General features: G+C 38.5%; 1 protein-coding gene across 2 annotated transcripts in view; it reads left to right on the plus strand.

Moving 5' to 3' along the window:
* The window catches only part of EDIL3 (EGF like repeats and discoidin domains 3), a 250095-nt gene extending 223934 nt beyond the window's left edge, over positions 1 to 26161 (plus strand). For both annotated transcript variants that reach the window (XM_065663106.1, XM_065663107.1), the window contains 2 exons: positions 10811 to 10966; positions 22293 to 26161. In XM_065663106.1, coding sequence (XP_065519178.1) covers positions 10811 to 10966; positions 22293 to 22442 — 306 coding nt within the window. In that variant the 3' untranslated portion in view covers positions 22443 to 26161. The remainder of the gene's footprint in view (positions 1 to 10810; positions 10967 to 22292) is intronic.
* Positions 26162 to 26409: the final 248 nt, after the last annotated feature.

Here is a 26409-nt window from a genome sequence, read left to right on the forward strand (position 1 = left end):
GTCATGCCTTGTGCTTTCCTCACACTCCGCAGTAGGTGCAGAGAAGTGATAAGCATTACACAGTGTTTTGAAAGCCAAGAAAATAACGTCTGTGTCAGATCAAAGGCAGAACTGAGTCCCAGGGTTGGGTGTATCCTGCCAGTAGCCTAGTCTTATTTTGACCAGAGGTCTATTTATGAAGCTCTATAGTAAGTGCTCCAGGGTGTCCTTTTGACTAATAACAGATAATCTATCTCATGTCCTGGAGAATGAAGATTAATAGACCTTTTAATTGTATTCAAGCCAGTACATTATGAGATTATTGCCTTAGAAGTGCCAAGCCATTTAGGCTAAAGGAAAAAGAAACCTGATTTCGTCTGTAAACCTGTAAAAATACTTCTCTAGCTAAAAAAGCCAAAGCCAATTCCTACATTGTAGTGCACCAATTTTCTATACTTCTGCTCATTATTAACAGTGTATCACTGCAAACAAAAGCCTGTCCTGTAAAATAATAAAAAACAAACAAAAAAAAAAGCCTTTTTTTTTTTTTTAAGTCTGATAGCACAGTTTTGACAGTTTTAGTTTACTGCAGCGTAGCTGTATGAAATAGGTTATGCATAATAATCCTGGCTGACAGATGGGCAAAGTCGTTCTTAAAAAGAGTGGCTGAAAGATGCTGTCTTCATTGCATTTCCTGTGAAAATAAGAGTCATGCACTTAGAGGCTTTAAATACAAGGAGGAACTTTGAACCTAAACCACACTTATCATCTTGGCAGATTTAACTTTGCTAACAGGCAGGTTTGGGGTAGTATTTTAATAGGTTCAGTAGATATATAAATTATTAGTCACTTTGCAGTGTGCGTAAGTGTGCAAGATAAGTGTGCAAGAAAAGTGTGCAAGAAAAGTGCGCAAGAAAAGTGTGCAAGCTAATCTTCAGTTTACTTGTTGATCTTGTTGACATATAGCCATATATATACTCAAATTACTGGGACATTTTTATGTAGTGCAGAAAATATTTGCAACTATATTAATCACTTGAGAAAAAACGACCAGGTAAATAATGAACTCACATAGTACCACCATTATTTTTCATTTTCATTTTCATTTTTAAAATAAAATGAGCTGCTCATGTATAGGTGAGTTCATTTATGATCCCAACATTTTTACACAGATACTTACCGGTCCTCATAAAAGGTGTCACATCACCTTCCCTACTGAAAACCAAGCAGAAGTTTCAGTAATTCATTTGCAGGAAAGGATTTTGCTTTCCCAGGCATTGCATCACCAGCCCTTGATTTCCACTTAAAACCTTAATGCAGTGAAAACCCAAGACAAATGAAACCTGAGATACCTAGAATTTCCTCACTTAAGTACAAAAGCTGACAGTGCTTTGAAGTGCTGGTGTAACATGTTAAATACCTCACTATTCACATTTCTGGTTATCAAGTGTCAGTCTGAAACTTACAGTTAAATATACCACATTTCCCTGCTTACATTCCAAGCTTTTTCCTGTCTCCATTTGCCAGTATTTTGCTGCTATCCACTCCAGCACCTGAGATTCCCTGTTTTTGTCTTTGTTTTTGTCTGATTTCCCAGTTTTTGTCTTTAACAAAAAACTAAACAATACGTAGCAGGCCAGAGCCCACAGCACTCGCAAGCAGGAAATATTACTGATAAAATTGCTAAACAGACTGAGATATGTTTTAGTTAAATAAGAAGAGACAACAGACTTCCTTTCTTGCTGTTCTCACAATCTAAGGAGGGTGGAGCATGCCCATCTAGCATCTCAGCATGAGCTGTTCCTTAATCATATATTAGAGGAAAGACAAGCAAAAATACAAATGTTCGATAATTTTTTTTTTCTTTTTTACTTTGGTAATTGTTCTTTCTGTGTTTTATTTTTATCTTCAGGAATAGTCAAAAAAAAAATCTTTTGATCAAAAGATACCAGCTTCATTGTTGTTAGTGCAGCAATAACTAATTTATATATTCCAGAAATTACACTCCTGAAAGCTTTTCCTTACTATCATCCAGTTTTATTGCAATTTTTGCTTTTAAGGCCATGTACCATTATGTAAAGAACTGAATGTAAATTTTTTGGTTTTTTTCAATTTCTGTATCTATTTCTAGCCTTAACTAGGTGCTAGGATCAGCAGATTGTACTGCACAGTCACTGCTTGCAGTAGTTTTCTGCTGAAGACTTTGACAGAAAGGTAGCATAATATGTTGCCAGTGGGTTGTATAATGCACTATTCATGATCATATCATTTTTATTTTATTTTTTTTTAATGCTGAAGTATTGTTTTGTCCTTGGCTTTCCTACAAGAACTCCAGTTAGTGCGTATGACACAGAATGATATTATTTACTCTAAAAGTGTACTAATGCAGCTCAAACACTTCTTTAACTCCACCAAATGTCTAAGCCTGCTTAATCACTGGTAAATTAGTCTGTTAGTGTCATCAAGGACTGATAAGCTTTGAATATACCATAGTGGATAGAGAGACTACTGCTGTTTCATTAATGATTTCTTGACTTTTGGTGACCAGTGCAATCAGCTATGTTATCTCTGAGAAAATTCCCTGATCACATTAATGGTAATAACACTCTTGTACACAGACGTGAAATATTCAATGTTAGGGGAAAAAGTCATAAATTTAATCATCACTGATGCTATCATTTTGAAATACATCAGACTATGCTCAGACCTGGACATACCAACTACTGCCATTTCCCATGTGGACTTGAACAGTCTGTGATAAGTTGTGGAAGTTAGCAACACCCACAGATACCATTCCATTTTGCAGGATCAGTATGAAAACAGTACTATCTTGTCGTGTGTGCTGTAGACAGAGTTTACTAGTGTGCCGATATAACCACAGAACATCAACTGCTTTGAGTTCCCATAGGAAATGAGTAGCAACTCCCTTTGGTACTTTGGAAAATCCTGGTCCTGAGGCTAAAACTTGCTTTTTCACTTTTCTTTTTTAATTTTTCTCCATTTTATGTTTGAGATATCAATAAAATAAGATTAGTCATAGTTTAGTAAAGAGTGGTTGTAAAAAGTTTCTTTGGAAGAAACAGATACTGCTCTTAAAACGGCTATACAGTTGATCATATACATCTGTTTTATCTGAAATTTCTACTAAAATGCTGAAAAACATTCTGTAGTCATTCAGGTGCTTTTTTCTACTTTCCCTGTAATATCTATATAATAGTGATTGCTAAGTATATTAATTCATTACTAAAGGATTCACACAGTCTGGACTGTTTACAAAGTATCTGCTATATAAGGAGTTGCTCATGGAAATCAAGTGACCTGTCAGCTTGCCTCTGAGTTTCACTTCAAAGCTTTCAGAATAATGGCCTAAGATGTATTTTTGATGGTCTGTGGAGATTTCAAGCGACAGACCTTACACCCTAGTTTCTCACTCTTAAATTGCACTAAGGACATGTTACAGTATATGGTACACTTTCTAACTTGTTTCTTTCATGTAGTTTCTGTAGTCATAAAGTGTTTCAGAGGGAATGTGCTCTTTAAGAAGAGGTAAATAAAATTAAATGAGAAAGTAAGAGTTTTGTTCATCTTAGCATAGATGACTACAGACATTAAAAATACCAAGGCACACTGTTAAAATAATTGTAGAATCAGAATCATAGAATGGTTTGAGTTAGAAGGGACCTCATCAAGTTCCAACCCCCTGCCACGGGCAGGAACACCTTCCACTAGACCAGGCTGCTCCAAGCCCTGTCCAACCTCGCCTTGAGCACTGCCAGGGATGGGGCAGCCATAGCTTCTCTGGGCAACCTGTGTCAGCACCTCACCACCCTCACAGAGAATTTCTTCCTAAGATTTAACCTAAGTCTCCCCTTTTTAAGCTGGAATCCATTACCGCTTTTCCTATGACCACAGTCCCTGATGAAAAGTTGCTCTCGGACATTCTTGTTGAAGGATGATTATGTTGAAGGTCAAAGCCAGACTTTTAAAGATGAAGAGAATGGCACTCCAATCTTATCTCACCTGAAAAAATCCGTCTCTGTCTGGGTTCTTGAGAAATTTAGTTTTCAACATACACTAGCTAAACAGACCAAACTAAATATAAGCACATTTTGTTACATTACATTACGTTATGTTACGTTTTGTTATTTTTTATTATTTTATTTAGAAGTTATGGAAGTCCTATATAGTGGAATATTGAAAAAAAATGCACCAAAATGCTTTTTCCTATTAAATTATTATGGCTTCTTCTAGAGCATTTCCTTTTGTCTCATAACTGACTTTCTCACTGTAATTTTTTCAGGTTTTATTAAAAAGTATTTGCCCTAATAGTGTATATTTATACTAAAATCAGTCTGCTATGTATGATGCCATAGTGGTAACTGTATTTTTCTACCAAGAGTGTAATAGTTGCTTGGTTGGGTGGTTTTTTTCAAAGCTTTTAGATGCAATTAGGCATGATAGATTATAATTTGGGTTGTTTGTTGGTTTGATTGGGCTTTTTAAGTAGGAGCCTTTTGAAAACAGCCTGAAGTGCTAAGCTTCATAGTTCACAAACAAAAATGCTGCTGAAAAGTTGTTAGAAACATCTACATGTTGCACATCTGTGGCAAGTGTGCTGTACCATCACCAATTCTCCTTCTATCTATACCCAGTGTTTGGCCATGGAGAAGAATGCAAAGCACCTACATCTCATGCAGTAAGATAAGGAGAGGTGCAATTCTGCCTTTATGCTGCAGACAGAGCAAGCCTGACTCTCCTTTGCTTAGGCTTGGGTGCAGAGAGCAGCTGAGTGTGTCAGTTTAACCTGGGAAAATCAGGGGAGACATGAGGTCTTAAGTGAAGAGTAAACAACCTGCCCAGGACAACTTAAGTTCATTAGACTGTCTAATGGGATACAGGTGCCCAACCATGAGTCTCTAACATTACTATGGGTCTCTAACATTACCTTGAGTCTCTAACATTACCTTAAGCATCTCAAAATGTCTGAGACCTCCTTGCAAGACCAGCACATGTGATAGGCAGATCTGCACCTTGGTGAAGTATCAGATGGAGACCATGTGTCCTGGGTTCAGCAGTAGCAGTCATTTTTCTCCTTCTTAGTAGCTAGTGCAGCATTGTGTTTTCACTTTCGGCCTGGGAACAGAGCTGATAACATAAGTATTTTAGTCTGGCCAAGGACTTTCTGAGCCTCATGCTCTGCCAGGGAGGAGGGGAAGCCGGGAAGAAGCAGAGACAGGACACCTGACCCAAACTGACCAAAGAGCTGACCATACCACAGCAAGTCATGCCCAGGATGTAACTGAGAGTTACCCGGAATGGCTAGTTCACTGCTCGGATGGGCTCGTTTCTGGGGGTGGTATTGTATTCTCTTCCCTTGCTATTTCTCTTATTATCATTGGTGGTAGCAGTAGTGGTTTGTGTGATACCTTAGTTACTGGGCTGTTCTTATCTCAACCCATGGGAGTTACATTCTTTCGATTCTCCTCCCCATCTCTTCAGGAGGGTGGGGGGTGGGGAGGGAAGAAAGGTGGGGGTGGGGGAGAAGTAGACTGTGTGGCTGACTTGCCAACAGGGTTTAAACCACGACACTTGTGAAATAGGATCTGGTGCTCCCTGGATTCTCAGGGTTCTTTTTATTCCTTTAACTGAAACAGTGTAGTTATTTGTAGACTTCACTTTTCATGTTTTGGTATCAACATGAATGGTGTATCCTCACAGAGCATGAAATAGATTCCTTTCAGATGAAATAAAGCCAAAAGACGTACTTCAAAAGTTTGTCCAGACTAGCTGGAATTGAAGACCCTGCAGCACCCTCTGTGTAGAAATCCTGTTTCCATATCAGCTGCTTTGCTTTATAGATCTGTGCCCATTGCACTGTGCTGCATGTCAGTACAAACACACTCTGCCACCTCTTATTGCCTTCTCAGTCTCCAATGCAGTGTGGCTGGGTTTTGCTGTGTATCAGAGGATCACAGAATGGTTGAGGTTATAGAGGATCTCTGGGTGTCATCATCAAGCAAGGCCACCCAAAGCTGGTTGCCATGTATGAACATCCATATCCATCTCCTGTTCATGTCTGAGAGGCTGGAGAATTCTGAAATTTGTGCCTTTTTGAGGCTTATCTTCTTGTATGCCAGAGTCGCAATGTGTGTTTCTGTTCCAAGAGAGACTGCTTGAGCTGTGTGGTCACTCAGCTTCCACATGTGATCCTATGAAAGCTGCCCATTTCCTCTCCCAAGTCCTATCCACTCGTGGCTTTTCATTCATGTACTGTCCCAACTCTCTAATAGTCCCAGGAAATGCCTGGAACTTAATTTGTTTCCACCAAGCATGTAGAAAAGGGAAAAGGAGTGGGAAAGGGATATTTGCAAAGTTATGGTTGATATTTCATGGCATATCTACTCCGCTTTTACTGAGCTTTCTGGTGTAAGTGTCCTGCTTTCAGCTGATACAGTGCTGTGTTTTGGCTTTTGTCTGAGAATAATGCTGATAACACAGAGATGTTTTAGTTGTTGGTCAGTAATGCTTACCCTGATCAAGGGCTGTTCAGTCTCTCATGTTTTGCAGTTGAAGAGAGGCTCAAGAAGACAGGAGGGAGCAGAGACAGGACAGCTCATTGGAACTAGCCAAAGGGGTATTCCATACCACAGCACATCATGCTCGATATATAAACTGTAGGGAGCTACCCAGAGGGGACCGATAACTGCTGGGGGCAGGCTGGGTATCAGTCAGTGGGTGATGAGCAATGGTATTGGGCATCACTTGTCTTTCTTGGGGTTTAATCATCTCTCTCTTTTTGCTGTTTCCATTTTCATCTTCGTCATTGTAGTTGTTGTTTTGTTGTTGCTGTTGTTGTTGTTATTATATTTAATTTCTATTAACTGTTCTTATCTCCAGCCATGGGTTTTACCTTTACCAATTGTCCTCCTCATCCCAGAAGGTGTGGGGATATGTGAGTGAGCAGATGCATGGTCCTTAGTTGCTGGCTGGGGTTAAACGATGACCAAGTCAGTAGGCTGTGGTAGGCAATGCATTGCCACGAGTCCAGAAGCAGTATGGCAGTGCTCATGCACAATGAATGCAAATGCAATTGTACTGCTTGCAGATCCAAACTGGTTTATGGGCACCTAACCCAAATGTCTAGAAGTGTCTCATGCCTAGGTTCCTGTTCTTGGGATAAATGAATGTTGCTAGATAGAAGATCTCTGTACATAGCAGTTCTCAAGGAGTTCTGGTGGCTATATTAATAGTCGTGGTGGCCATATCTGCATAGTCAGATCTTGAGAGCTGAGGTTTATTAGCCCTCCACTGTTCAGAGCAGGGGCAGAGCATGCATGTGACTTTTCTGCTGATCAGGAAGACCTACTCACTCCGCATTCAACTGCATACTGACACATAAGTTCATGCTGCACACCCATGAAGTGGTTCATTAAAAATATTTCATACTCACGTGGGTTTATCCTTGTGCTTTTTCTTAAATTAATTCTCCTCCAAATCACACTGAATTGTCTTTAGCATCTGAAGCAAGGTGGGAAAAGGGAGTAGCTATAGCCTGAGAGAGTTCTTTCAGACACAAGATGTTAAACTGCTTTTTGATCAGCTGCTTGTAGAAATGTACATTAAACTGTAAACTATGGTTCTTCTTGTAACCAGCTAATGATCCTATCAGTTGCAGGCTAATTGTCTCTACCTTGTTTTAAATTCTGCCGCACTGAAAAAGCCAAAGTCACATTCTGATCCTGTTAATCACATTCAGCTTTGAAGAGTACGTAGTGGTTGCATGTTAATTCAACTTCTCTCCCTGGTAATTTGTTTGATTGGCTGTTACTTGCAGTCTCTATTAACTGAATAAATGTGTTCTGCGTTCTGATGGGAAGTTACGAGTTTCTTTTCAGCCATTTTAATGCAGATGTTTTGCCTAGAAATTGGTGTAAATTCTTTTCATCTTTATGTTCTTAAGTACTTTCAGTAGGAAGAATGAAAGGCAAGGGTGTTAACCCTTTGTTAAAGGTAATAAAGTGACAGAAGGAAAGCTCTATATTGCTAAATTAAGCAGTTCTTATGGCCTGAAGGCTTCTCATCAGCTTATGAATAAAGTAAATAAGATACTAAAGTATGAGAGGGAGATGCTGGTGCTGTACCTTTTTACTCTTTTTCTTCATTTCCAGCAATACATATTGTTTCTTAGACAATATGACCTAGAACAGAATCTGTCTACTCATTATTTCTTTTTTCCTTTTTTTTTTTAATATAATGCACACAAACACATACCCATCTTCTACATAGTGCTATGTGAATCTTTCAGAAAAAGACTGAACATATGCCAAATTACCTTTCAGCTTCCCACATCATTTTTCTGAACAAGAGTATAAGACCACTGGATATGTCCTATAAGCACAAAACAGGTGCTTATAGGATAAATATAAAATAAACATGGTACTAGGACATATTTATTAACATTGGATCTGTGTGATAGTAAAGATTCATTGTGATTTCTACCTTTGAAATCCTCTGAATCTTAATGAGATTCTTTTTCTCCCTGTTCTGAATTTCAATGAGGGATACTTTTGAGTGTCATGGTCATGTAAAATATTTGTGAAATCCTTTTAGATTACTTGCAACATTTTAAAAATAAATGACTGATTTTTGGAGGCATTTTTTCAAGTTAACAGGAGAGACATTGACTTTGAATATAAGAAGCGTTCTCTGCTAAAAAAGAGGTTACCCTGTAAAATGCTAATGTCAAAATTATTTATAAAGAGAATCTGAAGTTGACTCTGAAATGTTTAGTTCAAATGCTGCATGAAAGTGTGGACCAATTAGTGATTCCTTACCAGATCAGACTTTTTGAAAAATAGACTATTCATTTATACTCCAAAATGTTTGGAAGCAAGGTCAGGAGACCTCGTGTTTATTAATTCATGAAAGAAAGACTTACACTGATCAGCAGCGTTTATTTCCCAGAGGCCCACTTAGGCTATGGAAGAAAGTCCCCTTGCACTCCTTAGAGGAGAAAGAAGTCCCTTCAAGCAGCCCATGAGAGCATCCAAATCAGACCACTGTGCTGAGTAATCGTTGATTGAGTCCCACAGTCTCTCTCCATTGACCAAAACTGAAAACAAAAATAGTTTCACCTCCCAAGAATACTTCCCTCACACTCCGGGGTGCTTCTCGTAGCAACACTGCTGCTATCAGATGGCAATAAATCAGTTCATTATGATAGAACCAATGACATCTTCCACTTACTGTCACAGTGTCTCAGTATTAAAGCTTTATTAAGAAGTATTAAATCCTTTTCTTAAAGGGATTTGCTGCTCATTATTTGCTATCTGTCTTCAAATGTTGGGGCAGGGCTCTCTGTATTACTTGTCTGATTGCACTAAGGATTCATTTTCCCTCTTCTTATAAATGTACGCTTACAATTTTCTGTTTTCTTTTTTATACAATCCAAACTGTAGTGTCTGTCTTTCTAAGGCACTGTCTTGGACCAGCTGACTTCTTAGACTTGCTTATTTTTCATTCTCTTCCCATGACTAACTTTTTATGCTTTGTATCACATCTGTTCTTCTGTCTTGACCAATATTTCAGTCAAAATCTAGTTTGCTCAGGTGGCATCAGTTTCCCAGAATTGCAGCACTGGATCTTCAGCATTTGATAAGCGAGAGATTCTTTATTTCTTCACCTTCTCCTTTGAATTTCTTGCCATAAAATCATCACTGATCTTCTCATGGAGTTCAGCACTCCCATCATTTTATTGTAATATTTTTACTATTAGTATCTCGTCTCATTTAACAGACAATATTAAAAATATCTACTGCTTCACAGCCATTTATTGTTTGAAGTAAATCTACCTTTTTGTCTTCCTTTTTTTTTTTTTTTCAGTGGCTTGGCACATTGCTGGAGAGCACAAGAGCACAGAATGAAACCTCAATTTTACCTTCACATTTCAACAAAATGTGAATTTTAATAGGGAATTCAGCTCCTCTATTCTTCCTCTAGAAATACATTATTAGGTCAATTTAATTCTATTATTGTATTCTGTTCCTTGATGATTTTAATCCAAGGCATTTGGCCCCAATCTTTTATATTCAGTGTCATGTTCTGGTTCAAAAGAACTGATCTCAGATGTGGTGACCCACGTGAAAGCCACTTGAAAGCTCAGATTTTGTTAGGCTTTAAGATTCCTGCCTTGCTTTTTTAAAAGTCTTATGCTAAGATTATACAAATAAAAAAAGAAAAGAAAATCAAGAAATGTAAAAGTTGGGGCTTTAGAGGTAGAAAAAGAAATAAAGGCTTGAAGAGAGAAGAAAAGTTCAGCAGGAAAAGAAGTGTGATAGCAGATGTTTTGAATGACTTGGTAAAGCACAGGCTCTGTTATTGCAAAGGAAATAGAGAAGTGCTTGGAGAAGCAGCCTCTGACATACTGTATTCTGATTATTAAGAGCACATGGGAACACTTTTTGGCTGCAGATTATCTGCACTGGAGACTGCTGTTTTGTTGGGGTAGTGTATGGCACCTCACACCCTCACCTCATACCATAAATAATGGTACAAGGTTATCCCTGTTGTGCCATTAGGTGGTATAAACCGTTAGTAACAAACAGAAAAGTAATGTAAGTTGTCTTAGAGCTTGCAGAAGGGAATGATTCCAAAACAGTACAAAGTCACCTTTTGGGTTGGGTCCGCTTTCACAATGAACTAAGGGGCTTCAAAAAATGTGTGACATCCTGCACCATTTTGCTCTGGTGTGATGTGAGGTCAGACTGCAAACTGAAACTGAAACTGAAACTAATTACATTCTTCTGGTTTATTTCTGTCTTGTTCTGTTCAGGTTGACCTGCTTGCCCCTACAAAAATCACTGGCATAATTACCCAAGGAGCTAAAGATTTTGGTCATGTCCAATTTGTGGGATCCTACAAGCTTGCTTACAGTAATGACGGGGAGCACTGGATCGTGTACCAAGATGATAAACAAAAGAAGGATAAGGTAAAACAAATAGAAGATTGATATTTCAGTTGTATTACTACAGAGGTCTACATCTGTAGCAATGCCAGTGCTGTAAGACTATAGATTATTTCATGCTGCCTGCTTCATAGGGTTCCATATGTGTGGAATCGCACAGATAAAAGTCAAGGTGAGTGAAGAAAAGTCGTATAACACAATGACATTCACAGTGTAGTAATATCATACCTATCAATGCAGTGCACCTGATTTAACACTATTAAATATGGGACAAAAAACTTTACAGTTCTCCATTTATTGGAATTGCTTCTTCCTTTAACTCTAGAAGAGAAGGTATATAAATAGCAGTTTATTTGTATATTCAAAAACTATGTCCCTGGGTATATTTTGATAAGTATGCATTATTTTCTATAGTTTTCTGCAAAGCACATCGTTAGGATACATCATTACCTAGCCACTTTGGCTTCATTTTTAAGTGGAAATCAATCATTGGGTTTCAAATACCCAGTGGAAAGATTAATGTTTTATTACACTGTTAAATGAACACAAAACATAAAAAGTTTCTCAACATTCTTTGCAAATGTTTAATGAGAGGCATAGAGAAAGTATAGATTTGATTTACCTGCAAGCATTTAACTTTTCCCTTGTCATTTAGGATATTATACCTTTCCTTTAAACTGTATTACACTTTTATACACCTGAATTCATAATATCATAAGAAAGAGATTACAGCATATGCATTGCTTAAGGGAAACATTAAGCAATCTGACAAAATGTGAATTATTTATTAAATGTCTTAGTGGGATTTTGTCTGATTGAAACAAAAGATACATTAATAAAAATAACAGATGGCTGATATGTCTGATGCTGCATGTCTCAAACACGGTGTTTTCAACAGGGTGTTGAATGTTCCCACTTGCCCTTATTTTTCTTAAAGTAAACAAAAATTCTTCAGTAAAATTTCATACCCTCCATATAAGTCAGTTTTGTTTTTTTTTTTTTCTAGGTAATAAGAAAGCTTTTGATATGTATTGATCTGTGTTGTGTGAGTACAGGTAGATCTATTGATGAAGGGTTAGGCAGCTGTATCTCTTAAATTTTGATGATTTTAAGTGATTGATCAAATGTACACCTATTATTTTTAGGGGAAAGTGTTCTAAATTACTGGATTAAATATGTACATAGCTGGATGTGTGTGTCTGCATAGAAGTGTTATGTTTGTAAGATTGTTATCCAAACATGCTACTGTAAAGTCCCAGTCTTAAAGGCCAAATGGCAGTTTACTGGGGTTTTATCTTGCTCTTTTTCCCCACCAAACTCTAAAGTACTTTAGATAGGGAAAACAAAATCCGTTGCTTTAGCCATCCAACTGAGAAGGTCCTGAAACCAGTGATTATGGATGTGTCTTGTATAATTGGTTGTCACATAAAAATTGGAAACAACTCACCTTTTGTAGATGTACCATAAATGCATTCAATATAAATGACAGATAGTCACTTCAGTGCTTTGCACACATCCTATTGTAAGTCCCTCGCATTTAAAAACAGAAGCAAAAGATCAGCTGTGAAATGAATATTTTCTCCCAGCCAAACTTGTATTAGCAATATGTTTCATTCAAGTTACTAAAATAGAGAACATGCGTTCAAGTCTTTGGTGAGGAACACAGTAGCAGTCACAAGCAGATCTAAAAGAAAATGCACTCTGACTTAACAGCAGTCTTATAAATGGCAATGGCAAATGTTGTAAACAGTCTACACTTGTTTATAACATTTGCCAAGGGGATTAAATTCTTCTCACTTTCATCATCAGCTGGATTGTTAATTGCTATATACATATTATATGAGAAACAATGGAAAACTCTTAATCATTGTCTTATTAAAACACCTTACATGCCATATTAATTAAAATCCCTAAGAATAAAATAGATGCATATTATTATGATTCTTTAACAAATCAAGAGCAGTTAAAAGTAGAATGTGATCAAATACACTTAGCTGGAAATAAGACGTAACAATTTGTGAATTTAAATTTATACAAAATAAATTAGATACTTAATGCAATGCTAGATCTCAGCCTTTGATAAACAAACATTAGTCCAAACTGTACTATGACACAGTTCTGGAAATGTCAAAGTCTTACAGTAGGGTCTGACATTCCAGAAATGCTAGCTGTCTGTCAGTGAACTTGGAAGAACTTTATAGGAGGTAGGGCTAGAAAGGATCTCAAGACAGCATCTAGATGCATTATTTGTTGACCTTTGTGGAGACTGTGCTCTTCTCTTCTCATCCCCTCTGAGGTATCCTCAGCAGGAAATGAGATCGAACAAGCCCCAGGTCCCATCCTGCCACCCTAGGAGTAGGCTCAAAAGTTCGTTTGCAGAACTAAAGCTTAATTCACCCACATGTCTTTCACCTCATACAATGATCGTACCCTGCACCATTCTCTATCAGATTGTTATTTAACAGGTGGTGATGAAAAGTCTACACTCCTATGTTTAAATATCATAAAAATGGAAAGATTGCTCATCACCATCGCAGCAACACACCTGCCTGTCCTCACAGGCAAAAAGAAGTGTTATCTTAATCATTTCAGTATGTTAAGCGATTTCTTCTTGGAAAAAGAAAAAAAAAAAAAACAAACCACAATTATCTGTTGTTTCAGTCTTTCCTCAAAGTGTATGTTTTCTCAACCTCAGATCAGTCTTCTGTGTTCTTCTTGGATGAGCCCTTCCTGAAGTGTGGTTTCCAAAACTTGCTGTAGTGTTGCAATCTTTAGCACGGAGTAGTGCCTGCTCCATTATTCTCCATATTCTACCTGTGTCACTGGTTATGACTTCCTAAGGTTTGGCTTGCTACTCATTATTATTCAATTGCACCATTGATCTCATTTTTTCAAGACCACTCTGAACTTCGATCCTGCCTTTCAAAATGGGAAAAGCTTGGCCACATCTTCATTTCTAACAGGCAAATCTATTTCCATCATCCGTTTTATTACTGTGAATAAACAAATTGCACTCACCCAGTAAAAGCTTACAGTTTGACACCAAACCCTTCATCACTGCTCCAGCTAGGTGTGTGTTGATCCAGTGTATTCTGGTGGCACTTGTCCACACTGGATATGTAGAGAACCAGAAATACTGGCTACACTCTGGCCTGTACAGTGGGACAAAAATATATATGAAAAATAAAAACAGCCTAAGAAAAGCCACAATGTATCTTATCCATAGGGAGCAGAAGAAAAATAGCATCACTGGTCCTGTCTGATAGTAACAGCTTTGCACAGGATCCACACTTTCCTTAGCTTAAGTTATGATACAAGATTTGGCCCAAAATGCAAGAACACCATAGAAGAAAATATGTTTTCACAACAAAGTGAAACTTTGTTTCTTCTGTCCCAGATACAGAAGGGAGATGAAAGACACACACTAGAAACTATTAACAGCAGCAAGCATAAATTATTCATAATTTACCCTCATTCATTCTATTTATTAACTGAACATCTTGATTTCTTCTGCAAATTATAGAATACCATAGATTCCTTATTTCCTCTGCAGGTGATTTAGTCATCCTATACTCATCCTGCAATCCTTGTGCAATCATCCAATAAGTTAAGAGAAAGGTTATTCCAAAAAGTTTAAGGAAAAGGAAGACAGGATAAAAGAAAAATAACTAAAGTCAGAAGAAAATATGACATTTTACATTCTGGTAAAGCAAAGATAAAAAGAGCATCTCAGATGCAGAAAATATGGACATACTGGTAGGCTGGTGATAGTCATTTGCATATTAATATTGTGACTTTATAAAGTTTGATGTAAGCTGAAAGCTCTATTCTGATGCCTCCATCTCACTATTCAGCAATTTACAGGGTGAGTCCTAATGTATCAGCTGATCTCAGTGAACTCCTGAAGCTATTCCCTTCTGCCTTTTCATCATTTGTGAAGTTACTTCACTGAGGAAAAGATACTAGTATCTTGTGTTCACAAGTGCAGTATGTGCAGCCTGTATCTTTGATCCATCTCCAACAAATCAGTCGTTTCAAACAGAACGAAACATGGTGCTGTTTTCTTCTTTGCCCCATTGCAAATGGAGAAGCTGTTCCAAGAAGAGTGGCTCCTGCCGCTCCTGTTTGGCTTCTGCTATTTTAACAGCCATCATTTGAGTTCATATCTGTGCCGAACTTCTATGAATGCAGGTGAATAGAGGGGAGGAGGGGAGGGAAATGTATCTTTTAAATGTCTCTTTCATTTTAAATAGTTTGAATGAGCTGCCTGAAAAATAAGAAAGCTTTTTCTCTTGCCGTCAAGAACCAAAATACATTCCATTGCGGACTGGCAAGTAGGAAGAAAATATATTTTAGAAAAAGGACCAGAGCTAATAGCTATCTTGTTTCTCTCAACTAGAGGTCAGTAGCTCACTGTGCCTCTAAAGCTAAGGACATACAAACCAAATCTGACGTTTTTTATTTTTTAATCAGTTTCCACGTGTTTTATAAATTGCATGGCCTGCTGTAGGTAACTCAAGGCCAGCTGCAGTGTCAAATGGCATTTTAGAGAACATTTTTAAAAATAAGATGAGAACATTTGGAAGCAGCCTAAAGAAGGCCAGCAGTCTGCAGCACTGTCAGTCACTATTAGCCATCAGCAGTGCAATTAATTGTAGATAGACAATGTCCAGTATGCAAATGGACACTGGATTTGTGCACAAAATTATGAGCTAGTTGTAAGTTATATGCTTTGCGTACATAGTTAATTGCCACAGCAATAGAAGACAGGAACCTACTTAAAAATGAAAAGTTAGATAATGTCAGGTAAAAATCTTTCTGCTAGATTTGCTAATGGTTTTTGTGTGCAGTGTTTAATTATTACAGTGGCTAGTTTACATTGATAGATTCAGCTCCTGCATATACTCCACATACCTTGAACAGCTAAAGAACTTTCTTTAGTAATGTTATTTAAATTATTATTACTTAATGCTATTACTTAAAATAATGTTTCTAATCTTTTTTTTTTTTTTTCTGCACTGGTTTAAATTATGAGTGACTTTTATTACTTTCAACAGAGTTAACATGATCTGTGTGAGATTAAGATCTAGATATACTCATTCCAGGTTGTGTGTCCAGCACATATATCCCTTCCCCTTTTACCACACTAAGATCTGAAGGAAGACAACATGTTCATATTAACAGTCTTTGGCTTGAATTTCCAGAAGCATCTCTGGAGGGAAGTTGGTCTTCAGAATATTTGTATTTCTGCTTGGCTTTGAATCTCTATCATAAAGCACCTACAAATTTATGTACAGTGGAGTAAAATCCTATTTTAGTAGCATCAGTAGACAGATCAAGAGTTAAAAATAACAAGAACGTGATAGTAAGTTTCACAAGTTTAAAAGATTTATGTGCCAGGTGTCTATTCTGAACTTGAAGAAATAATAAAGTTCATGTAATATAAATTCTTATTCATGTATTACGGAGAGGGAAAAGGCAGTCCTTCTCCTGGCACAGGACTCTTTTCCACAGCTAACAATTACATGCCAACAACTGCTGTCCTCAGCCAGTCAGGGGAAAAGTGTTTGATGAAGAAGAAAGGAAGATGACCAAGATCAAGAGTAGAAAATTCACACCCAGAGACTTTATGTACTCCAACTGAAAAGAAAGAATATCTTTTTTCTAAATCACTCCAAAAGCATATGTGCACACACATGTATGTACATTAAAAATACCTCCACGGTCTTCTGTAGTGGAAAGCATCTTCCAAAAGGATGCAGTATGCCTGTAAAGAGTAGCTCTATTTCTGGTGAGAAACCAAGATATCTTTCACTGTATTTTAGCTAGTTTTGTTCACTTGTAACTCTTCATGGTGAAAAGTTTACTCCATCAAGAGCCAAAAACTTGTAAATGGGCTGTTCAAATCTGCAAATTGCCTCTCTTTGCTTAAGCAAGCCTTCTTCAGTGAATAGTAATAAAGAAATAAAATGTTTCCAAGATAAAAGAATATGGCTGTCACAAATAATTTTTCATGCAGCTTCTTTTTAGATTTGCAATTAACTTTAAATTATATGTCAAAACAGTGAGATGTTCTGCGTTGAAACAAACTCCAAACAGAAGTCAGGAATAACTGTTTCTAGTTATAGCTCTAATATAAGCAGGATTAGCTGCTTAATGAAATAGCATGTTTAAAATATTCTGCTCAGAATAAAAAGTATGTTAAGGTACAGCAGACAACATAATGACTTCACCATCTCAAGCTTGACTATTAAAGTCTCAGCTCTCAGCTATTATCATAAATATCAGGAACCAATAATGCTATGGCTGATGAAGATTTTTCTTGTAGTTACAGTTTCTGTGAGACATGAGATCCAGAAAGATCCTCTGTAGAGAATCAGACTCCTTGAATTTTTGTCCTTTGTGCATATCCAGTGACACAGTGCCACAAACAATCTTACTGCAACTGCCAATTAATGAGTCCTGTGGATGTGCTCCATCCAGCTCTATGTTTGGAGCAAAGCAAACAGCAGTGGTAATATGCTATTCTTCAGATGTTTCTCATAACTTGTTATGTTGTAAAACATACAATAGTTTTCTTTTTAAAATACAAATCAACTTACATTGCTGTTACTTGAATTTGCTGCATATGCCATGAAACAGTCCTATTTAAAAATCTTAGTGAATGCTTGAAGGCAAGCCATAAAAATTGCTTGTTGGACACAATTGTAAAGAAAACTTTATATTTTGAAACATATTTTTGGCAGAGAATACAGTGCATATTTTCCAGGTTTTCATTCTCTTTTGCATGAACTGATCATAAAATAAGTTATCGTATTTAAAAGCAGAACAGGATGAATTTTTCTGCTGTTTTTTCTTTTAAGAGCAGCTGTAAGAGCCTAAAGATACAGAGGAGTGGCACATATGTGTGTGAGCCGTGCATGTGTAAACTTGCTGAATCTGCCAGGTATATGTTTTAGTAAGTTACGCCTTTTAAGTGCAGACATACATAAATAGATACAGACACTGTGTGGAGCTACATGTAGCGGATGACTAGAGAAGAAAGATACATAAGTCTGTTGTTCTCCCCTAGTGTAGTTCCCCAGGCTCTTGCTTTCTTCTACCTGGGTCTCCAATAGTCCATGTTGATTTTACTTGTAGCACTTCTTTAACAGTAGTTACAGTCTGTGGAATAGAAGCTTTCCAATACCTGCAAGAAACCTGGAGAGGGGTCTTGGACAAGGGCCTGTAGGGGCAGGACAAGGGGGAATGGCTTTAACCTGACAGAGGAGAGACTGAGATGAGCTCTTAGGCAGAAGTTCTTCCCTGTGAGGGCGGTGAGGCCCTGGCACAAGGTGCCCAGAGAAGCTGTGGCTGCCCCATCCCTGGCAGTGCTCAAGGCCAGGTTGGACAGGGCTTGGAGCAACCTGGTCTAGCGGAAGGTGCCCCTGCCTGTGGCAGGGGGTTGGAACTGGATGAGCTCTAAGGTCCTTTCCAATCCAAATCAGGCTGTGATTCTAAGAAGCTGTGCCACAGTTCAGTTATGTGTTACATGGGGCACTCTGACCTTTAAGGTGGCTCAGGACAAACCTGCTATCATTCCTTGTCCCCTCATGGCAATACCACTCACTCTTGATTTTCTCCATAGAATCATAGAATCATAGAATAGTTAGGGTTGGAAAGGACCTCAAGATCATCTAGTTCCAACCCCTCTGCCATGGACAGGGACACCTCACACTAAACCATCCCACACAAGGCTTCATCCAACCTGGCCTTGAACACCGCCAGGGATGGAGCACTCACAACCTCCCTGGGCAACCGATTCCAGTGTCTCACCACCCTAACAGGAAAGAATTTCCTCCTTATATCCAATTTAAACTTCCCCTGTTTAAGTTTTAACCTGTTACCCCTTGTCCTGTCACTACAGTCCCTGACCAAGAGTCCCTCCCCAGCATCCCTATAGGCCCCCTTCAGATACTGGAAGGCTGCTATGAGGTCTCCACGCAGCCTTCTCTTCTCCAGGCTGAACAGCCCCAACTTTCTCAGCATGTCTTCATACAGGAGGTGCTCCAGTCCCCTGATCATCCTCGTGGCCCTCCTCTGGACTTGTTCCAACAGTTCCATGTCCTTTTTATGTTGAGGACACCAGAACTGCACACAATACTCCAAGTGAGGTCTCACGAGAGCAGAGTAGAGGGGCAGGATCACCTCCTTCGACCTGCTGGTCACACTCCTTTTGATGCAGCCCAGGATACGGTTGGCTTTCTGGGCTGCGAGCGCACACTGTCGGCTCATGTTCATTTTCTCATCGACCAGCACCCCCAAGTCCTTTTCTGCAGGGCCACTCTGAATCTCTTCTTTGCCCAGTCTGTAGCTGTGCCTGGGATTGCTCCGACCCAGGTGTAGGACCTTGCACTTGGCATGGTTGAACTTCTTAAGGTTGGCATCAGCCCACCTCACAAGTGTGTCAAGGTCCCTCTGGATGGCATCCCTTCCCTCCAGCGTATCAACCGGACCACACAGCTTGGTGTCATGCTACTTAAAATTTTCCACATCTCTGCCCTTCCAAGATGAAGAGACTTAGTCTGTTTAATTATGTTCAAAGGACGTTCTTCCATGCTTGTGGATATCTTGCTGCTTCACTACGTACACCTGCTGTTTGAGATAAGGCAGGACCAGATCTGCACCCACCCAGAACTCAAAATGAAGATATGCACTGGCATTATGCACTGACATGTTAACAACTTACACTCTGCTCTTTATCCCTTGACCACTAATCAGCTTGGGGGTTACTGTCATTATGCATTTTTTCATCTGAAAAATTACACAGAACTCCAACATCATCATCTTGAACGCTAATAAATCATAACAGTGTTCAGAGGTGCTGATTACTGAAACAAACTCCTCAGAAACAAGTGTGAGGCGTGATCATTTATGGTAGGAGGATACCATCTCTTCGAGGGGTTTTAATTGCTTGGGTGTTTCATTTAGTATTGACTGGTTGGGCATGAAGCAGCATTTAATTAAAGAAAAATTACTTTTGGCTACAGAAATAGCTCTTTTGTAGTGATAAATCAGATGTACAGCTTTCATCCTTTGTCCTCTCTGCTCCTTCCAAGTTTTCTGACTCCAACTTCGGCTACAAAACTGAAGAGTGACAAAAAATATATTTTTTCCCCATAAGAAACCTGCCATGGATCCACAGCAAAATTTGCTCGTAGAATGCTTAATTTTGTGCAGGTCACATTTGTGGGTGCTGACACAGCTTCCCTCACTGTCTCGTAACTTTATTTCCTCAGACCCCTTTTTCTGATCTAACACATTTAGTTAATTTCTTAAAACTGGATCTTGGATTTTGAGGGAAGGTAGATTTCTGATTTGTTTGAATTAACCTCTGAAGGAGATGAGTTTTACTTCAAGTGCTAATGAAATCATGTAGGAATTAGAAATAAAATTTAATTCTTGTTTTCCTGCTGTAAGTAAATGGCGTAATCCTACCTTCTTCAGCTGTGTTTGGTGCTTGGTTTGCATCACATAACTTTATCCATTTCACGTAGCTGTGTGCAGATACATGTACTGGGGCTATATAATGGTTCTTCTAGCAAACAATGTTTCTTATTCTAAGCCTGCATTTAAATGTTATCTCAGTACATCTTAGTAGGGAAAATGAAATAGGGATGAAGAGAATTTTCCAGTGGTTTTGCAGCAAGAGTTGTCTGCAGGTCTGCATTGCTTATCATCTTGCTTGGTATAAAAAAAAAGTAAAAATCAACAGCTATACTGCAGGCATGTGCAAGGAATCAAATGAAAATGTCCCTTTCCTGACTGCATATTGTACCTTGGGGGATGCCACTCTGTAATTTTAATAATGAGTTTACTGCCTCTTATTGTATGCTTTATTACCACAGATGAAACCCAAATTCAGGCACAATCTTCTTAGCCCAAACTCCAGCTGATTTATGTAATCAACACTGTACTTGGGCAACAAACATGTTTTCCTGTGGTAAATACATTTTTCCTTACGCTCATAACACTTGTTTCTGTGATCAGCCTGTCTGCAATTTTCTCTATCTTCTGGGTGTTTCGGTGCTCCAGCCTCTGTGTTAGCATGATGCCACACACAAGAAGGAAAATTTATCACTTGTGGAAAAGCATCACTTGTGGAGGATACATGCTTTGTTCAAGATGCCAAATTAATTGCACTTGAAGAAGCTTTCAAAATTCAAAGAAATTGTGCAGCACAGAGACCAAAAAGTCACAATTTTCAAAAAGCCATCAAATTCAGTGTTTACAAGTGAGAAGTGAATTAGCTGACATTTGAAGAGAATGAAAATTTCCTGTAAAAGCCTGAAAATATCCAAAGGGAGTAATCTGATCATTTTGCCAAAAGGGGTTGCAGTGGCCTTTGAGTTTAAATAGTGGGGAAAAATCTGGTGTTGTTTTAACACAGGCAAAAGTTCAGGATCTTAGTTATCTATTGGCTAACACCTACTAGTGGAAATAAGATCGCAACAGTCACTATACTGTGCTAGGGTTTTTTTAATTTGGTTACAAACCGGTGCCCTTAATTCATACGCTTTCTTTTGTTTGACAGAAGTAGATAGCATCCTTGAGAATCACGAACTTTACAAGGCCTTCTACAGTTGCATCCAAGCTGCATTCATAAATGATACAAAAAAAATTCCGCTTTAATTATTAATGTTATTTTGTTGGAAACAATAACAGGATCTCCTGGAATTAATTCAACATGATGCAAATGCCAAGTAAAAAGACGTTTGATTTTTTTAAATGTTAATGATTTCTATGTAACTTTTAGAGTGGAGCCCTGGGTGTTAATAGAAGAGCAGATTAAGCTTTGAGCCAAAGGCTAAACCTGTACCAGGACTGAGCATGCCACACTCATACCTAGCTCTGAGGTCCCTAGCCCGCAATGAAATCCTGAGGCCTAGGCAAAGGCAAGTGCTTTTAGCAGCATCAGTTGTGTGCCCAGATGGTCAGGGGATGTAGTGATAGGACAAGGGGTAACGCCTTTAAACATAAAATGGGAGATTTAGGCTAGATATAAGGAAGAAGTTCTTTAGTGTGAGAGTGAGGCCCTGGCACAGGCTGACCAAGGAAGCTTTGGCTGCCCCATCCCTGACAGTGTTCAAGGCCAGAGTTGATGGGGCCTGGAGCAACCTGGTCTAGTGGAAGGTGTTCCTGCCATGGCAGGAGGTTGGAACTGCATGAGCTTTAAGGTCCCTTCCAACCCAAACTGTTCAATGATTCTGTGATAAATTTGGTGTGGAGAGGTGCCTGGGAACATCAGGTGTGTACCACATTTGTTCCTTAAGCCACACAGTCTTAAATCTTCTCGCTACTTGCCCTTCAGGTGTTCCAGGGAAATTTCGACAACGACACACACCGTAAGAACGTCATCGACCCTCCAATTTATGCCCGGCACATCCGCATCCTCCCGTGGTCATGGTACGGCAGGATCACCCTCCGGTCAGAGCTGCTGGGCTGCACAGTGGAGGACTGAGGCAGACCTCCGCGTCTCTCGGTGTAGCTCAAGTCCCTTCGCAGAAGAAACTCTGCAAAGCCTGTAGGATGCTGAGTGGGTTTTTCATGAACAAGTGCTCATTTTATGGTAGGCCGCTAACTGTCTTTCGCAAGGAGGTCTAAGCCTGCTCTTTAAATGATCCAATCCAATTTTGTCCTTGAAATATGTTAGTGTTGTCCCTTCTGCTGTGGAATTATCTTTCTAGTTCTCCTTTGAGTTGTTCTGACTAGTTGAAGCGTGTTAAGGAAAAACAGCAGCATCCTTTTTACAAGGGAAGAGAAATAGCATGACAAAGCTCATTTGCAGCTTTAGAAACATTGGGCTGACGGGTTCTCCATAAATCATACTGTCATCTTACTTGCAAAAAGTGATACTGCAGCTTTTAGCAATAAGTTTACTTGGGGATGACTGCGTTCTAGTAATTGTGCCTATCAAACACTGTCAGTATTTATGACATATATTTGGAAGGTATTCTGTGGTACTGTAAAACATAGTACCTGTGATATTACAAGCTACCTTTTGTCACTTTCATCGGAACAGAGTCTATGTACCTAAAGGATTTTCCTAACTAACCCCCTGTTCCGTCTCTGTTTTGCATGCTATAGACATGACCTCCATCTTTTCTGTTTTGCAACACCACTGATATTATTTTTCCTTGAAAGAGGTGAACTGTTTGCATATGGAAAAAAATAATCTGCTTATCAGTATATTATGAAGTAAATGAATTTGCCAAAGTTTATTAATTCTGCTTGAGATTCGTTTTTTAAAGGAGGCTGAGATGAGACACCAGGATACTAGTGGTATCTCATCTGTAGTACTCACATAGGTAAAGGCACACAGAACACCAGGAATCCTGAGCCTGCTTCCTGACTTGCCCAGGGGTAAGCACACAACCATAGACAGACCTGCTTGCCCAATTACGTTTTTCAGAAACCTCCTCAATTTCTGTGAGGAGGTAAACATGAAGGAAGCAGGTGCTAAAAGACACAGGAGGAATTATTACCCTTATTGCCAGGAAGCCCTCTCTGGGGGTTCTTATGGTGGCACTCACAGCCTTCCTCCTAGGCATGAAGGCAAGAGGTGCCGTAGGAGTTCATCAAAGCTGTGCACTTGTCACCCTTCACTCCCAGCTACAGCTCTTAATACATATGCCACTGAGCCACAAGAGGGTTGATTTTTACCATGTCTCATCTACAGAAATGCTTTATACATGCTATGTGTTTGGCTATGTGTTTATGCTAGCCAGCATGGACCCCAGTTTAAGAAGTAGGTTTTAGGAGGAAAAGTGGAGCAGTAGGGAGGACATTCCCCACATGTCTCAGTTTCCCCTGCTGATGGAGATAACACTACGAACCTTTGCAGAGCACTCCAAGTTCCTTTTAAGTGAAGTGCTCTGTGACTATGGTAGAGTAACACCCAAGTCCAAAAAAATGCCAGGACAAAGACTGAGGGGACACTTTATCTGTTACGTGAAATAACAGCATTTGGGATTACTGCCACCCTTTTGATTTCATAACATGCTGATGTAGGGAGAAAGAGAGAGAGAAATATACAGCTGCATGTTTTAGTGAATGTCACTGAACTTGTATTTTGTTACTTTTCCATTCTCACCGAAATACTGAAGTATGAACCTGGGCACTGCTTCCCAGGTAAACAACTAGTTGGCCCACAGTCTGCAAAGGGCAGAGTTTACTTTGGAAACAAAATGGTTTGGATTTCAAAAAACTGCATTTAATCGTACATTCTCCACCACAGGCAAAATATATTATCCATTGAACTGTGAAAGACTCTAAAATAGCAGCCAGGAATTTTACATACAAGAATTGGGGATATATTGGTGGCGGTTTTCTGATAGTGTCACTTAAACTGTCACATTTTAAGAAACAGAACACCCTGCCTCTATAAAATGATTTAATCCTTAAACTGTATTTATACAATTATTTATTTTATAAGGCTTAGACATTTAAAGACTTATAAAGAAGAGTCATGTAAAGGTAAAAGTATGTGTAAGAAATGTTGAGGTCCTGTGCAACACTGCAAAGTTTGTTCTTTATTTTTTACTTTGTGCTGCTTAACAAAAGCCACTAGACTGTTACTGTCTTGTCTGTAACTGTGTTAACAGCATTCATTAATGATGTATATATGGAGTGGTCTTCAAGCATAGTGAGCGATTTTAAAGAGAAAGTCAATCGTGGTACTTGTAAAGAGAAAAAAAAAGAAATTAATAATGGAGGACAGGTGTATTCCTAAATCACCTTACTGGCCAGGTTTTGCACTTTAGGCTATACAAAAGAAAAATAACAAATAAAATTAAATTAAAAAAAAAAAAGTAATATTTGTATCTTCAGAGCACACACAATATTTAAAGAGGTCAAAAAAAAATTTCCTGTTATGGGAGAGCAACTAACTCTGCATTTAATTACAGATATGAAGAATAGCATGTAGCTATTTCATTAGTCAACTGTACCCCAAAAAATGGAAGGCCATTTCAGAAAATTAGGCTCCCTAGCTTACCAACTTGTTTTGATGTTCTGAAATATTTGTTCTTTGTTATTGAGCGACTTTTATCATGTAACATCAATTTTGGTTTTGAATTAATATTTGTTGGTTTAGTAATTTAATTGTTTTTCATTCATCTGCATATAAAAATAGCAATGTCATGATACCTAACATAGTAATTTTAGTTTGTATTAATTTAGTGTTGAGTGTTTTCATCATTATATCCTGTGTCAACTTTCATCTGCCAGCAGTCTTCACAACCTGCAGAGAAAGCTCCATACAGAGTGATACCACTCTGTGATAATTTATAGAATAATCATACATGTGATGCCCTTATAATGTCAATGAACATAGTGGGGCTTTTTCTAAATGAAATTATTCCTTAGCTACCAAGAAGCTTTCATTAAATGGCATTGTGCAGCCATAGCAGCAAAGTTTGCTCCCAGTGTCAGCAGTGTAAGTCTGAAATAACTCTTGATTTCTGTGGAATACTTCAAACTTAACAAAACAGATGAGAATCAGGTTATGGTCTACAATTAAAACCTTTTCCCTTTAATTTTATTTTCTTGTCGTGGTGAACACCACTGACGTCTGGGACAAGTTATAAGCTAACACAACTGTACTCCGCCAGTGAAAGCAATGGCATCCCAAAACCAGAATAAGTGCAGGACAGGATATGTCCCTTTAGGAGGGGGTAGAGAAACACTCTGAAATGATCCTTGACTTCTGTACTAATTGTAACAATGGCATTGAACAAGACTGAAAATGTTCTCCTTATTAAATTTCACCTTGAACCAGTTAAGTATTTGTAGGCAAACTTCACCTTTCTGTAGCTCTGTAATGTGCTATGTTTATAGGTTGGGAAATAAAGCACTGGCACAAGGTGTCATTTTACCTGCGTTCTGTTAAGGGCTTATCACGTTAAACTGGCTCTGGTTTTGAGGTTGACTTTCTCTTTTGGAATGGTTGCATACAAATTAGTGTGAGGTTTGAAGACTAAGGATACTAGTGAGTGTAACTTTGCTGTACAACAAATATGATCTATAGTATTCAGTGCTGGCTTCTGATGTGTCAGTAAGTACAGAAGTATCTGAGACACCTTTGCAACCCTTCAAGCTGTGTTATATTCTATTGGGTTTGTATATACTTAAATCATGTAGAATGATGTAAAACCAGTATGACCTTGTCTAGTCTTCAAACTTAACAATAAAACTTTTGAAAAATAAGGTAATTTTTGAAGCACTTATATTTCAGTACCTTAAAGGAGACACCACTAATCTCAGCCTCATTGGCAGCAAATGAGGAGCAGAGATATGATGTGGCATTTTTAGGGATGCATTCACGGCATCTTTGTGGTAGGTAAGTTTGTTTCTGGCAGTATCAAGGTTCTGAGCTCCCTTCAGTGTGTCCTCTTCCTTCTTTCAGATAAGAATAGCAAAGGTTTGAA

The sequence above is a fragment of the Lathamus discolor genome, chromosome Z, assembly GCF_037157495.1.
Source record: "Lathamus discolor isolate bLatDis1 chromosome Z, bLatDis1.hap1, whole genome shotgun sequence".
Lineage (NCBI taxonomy): Eukaryota > Metazoa > Chordata > Aves > Psittaciformes > Psittacidae > Lathamus > Lathamus discolor.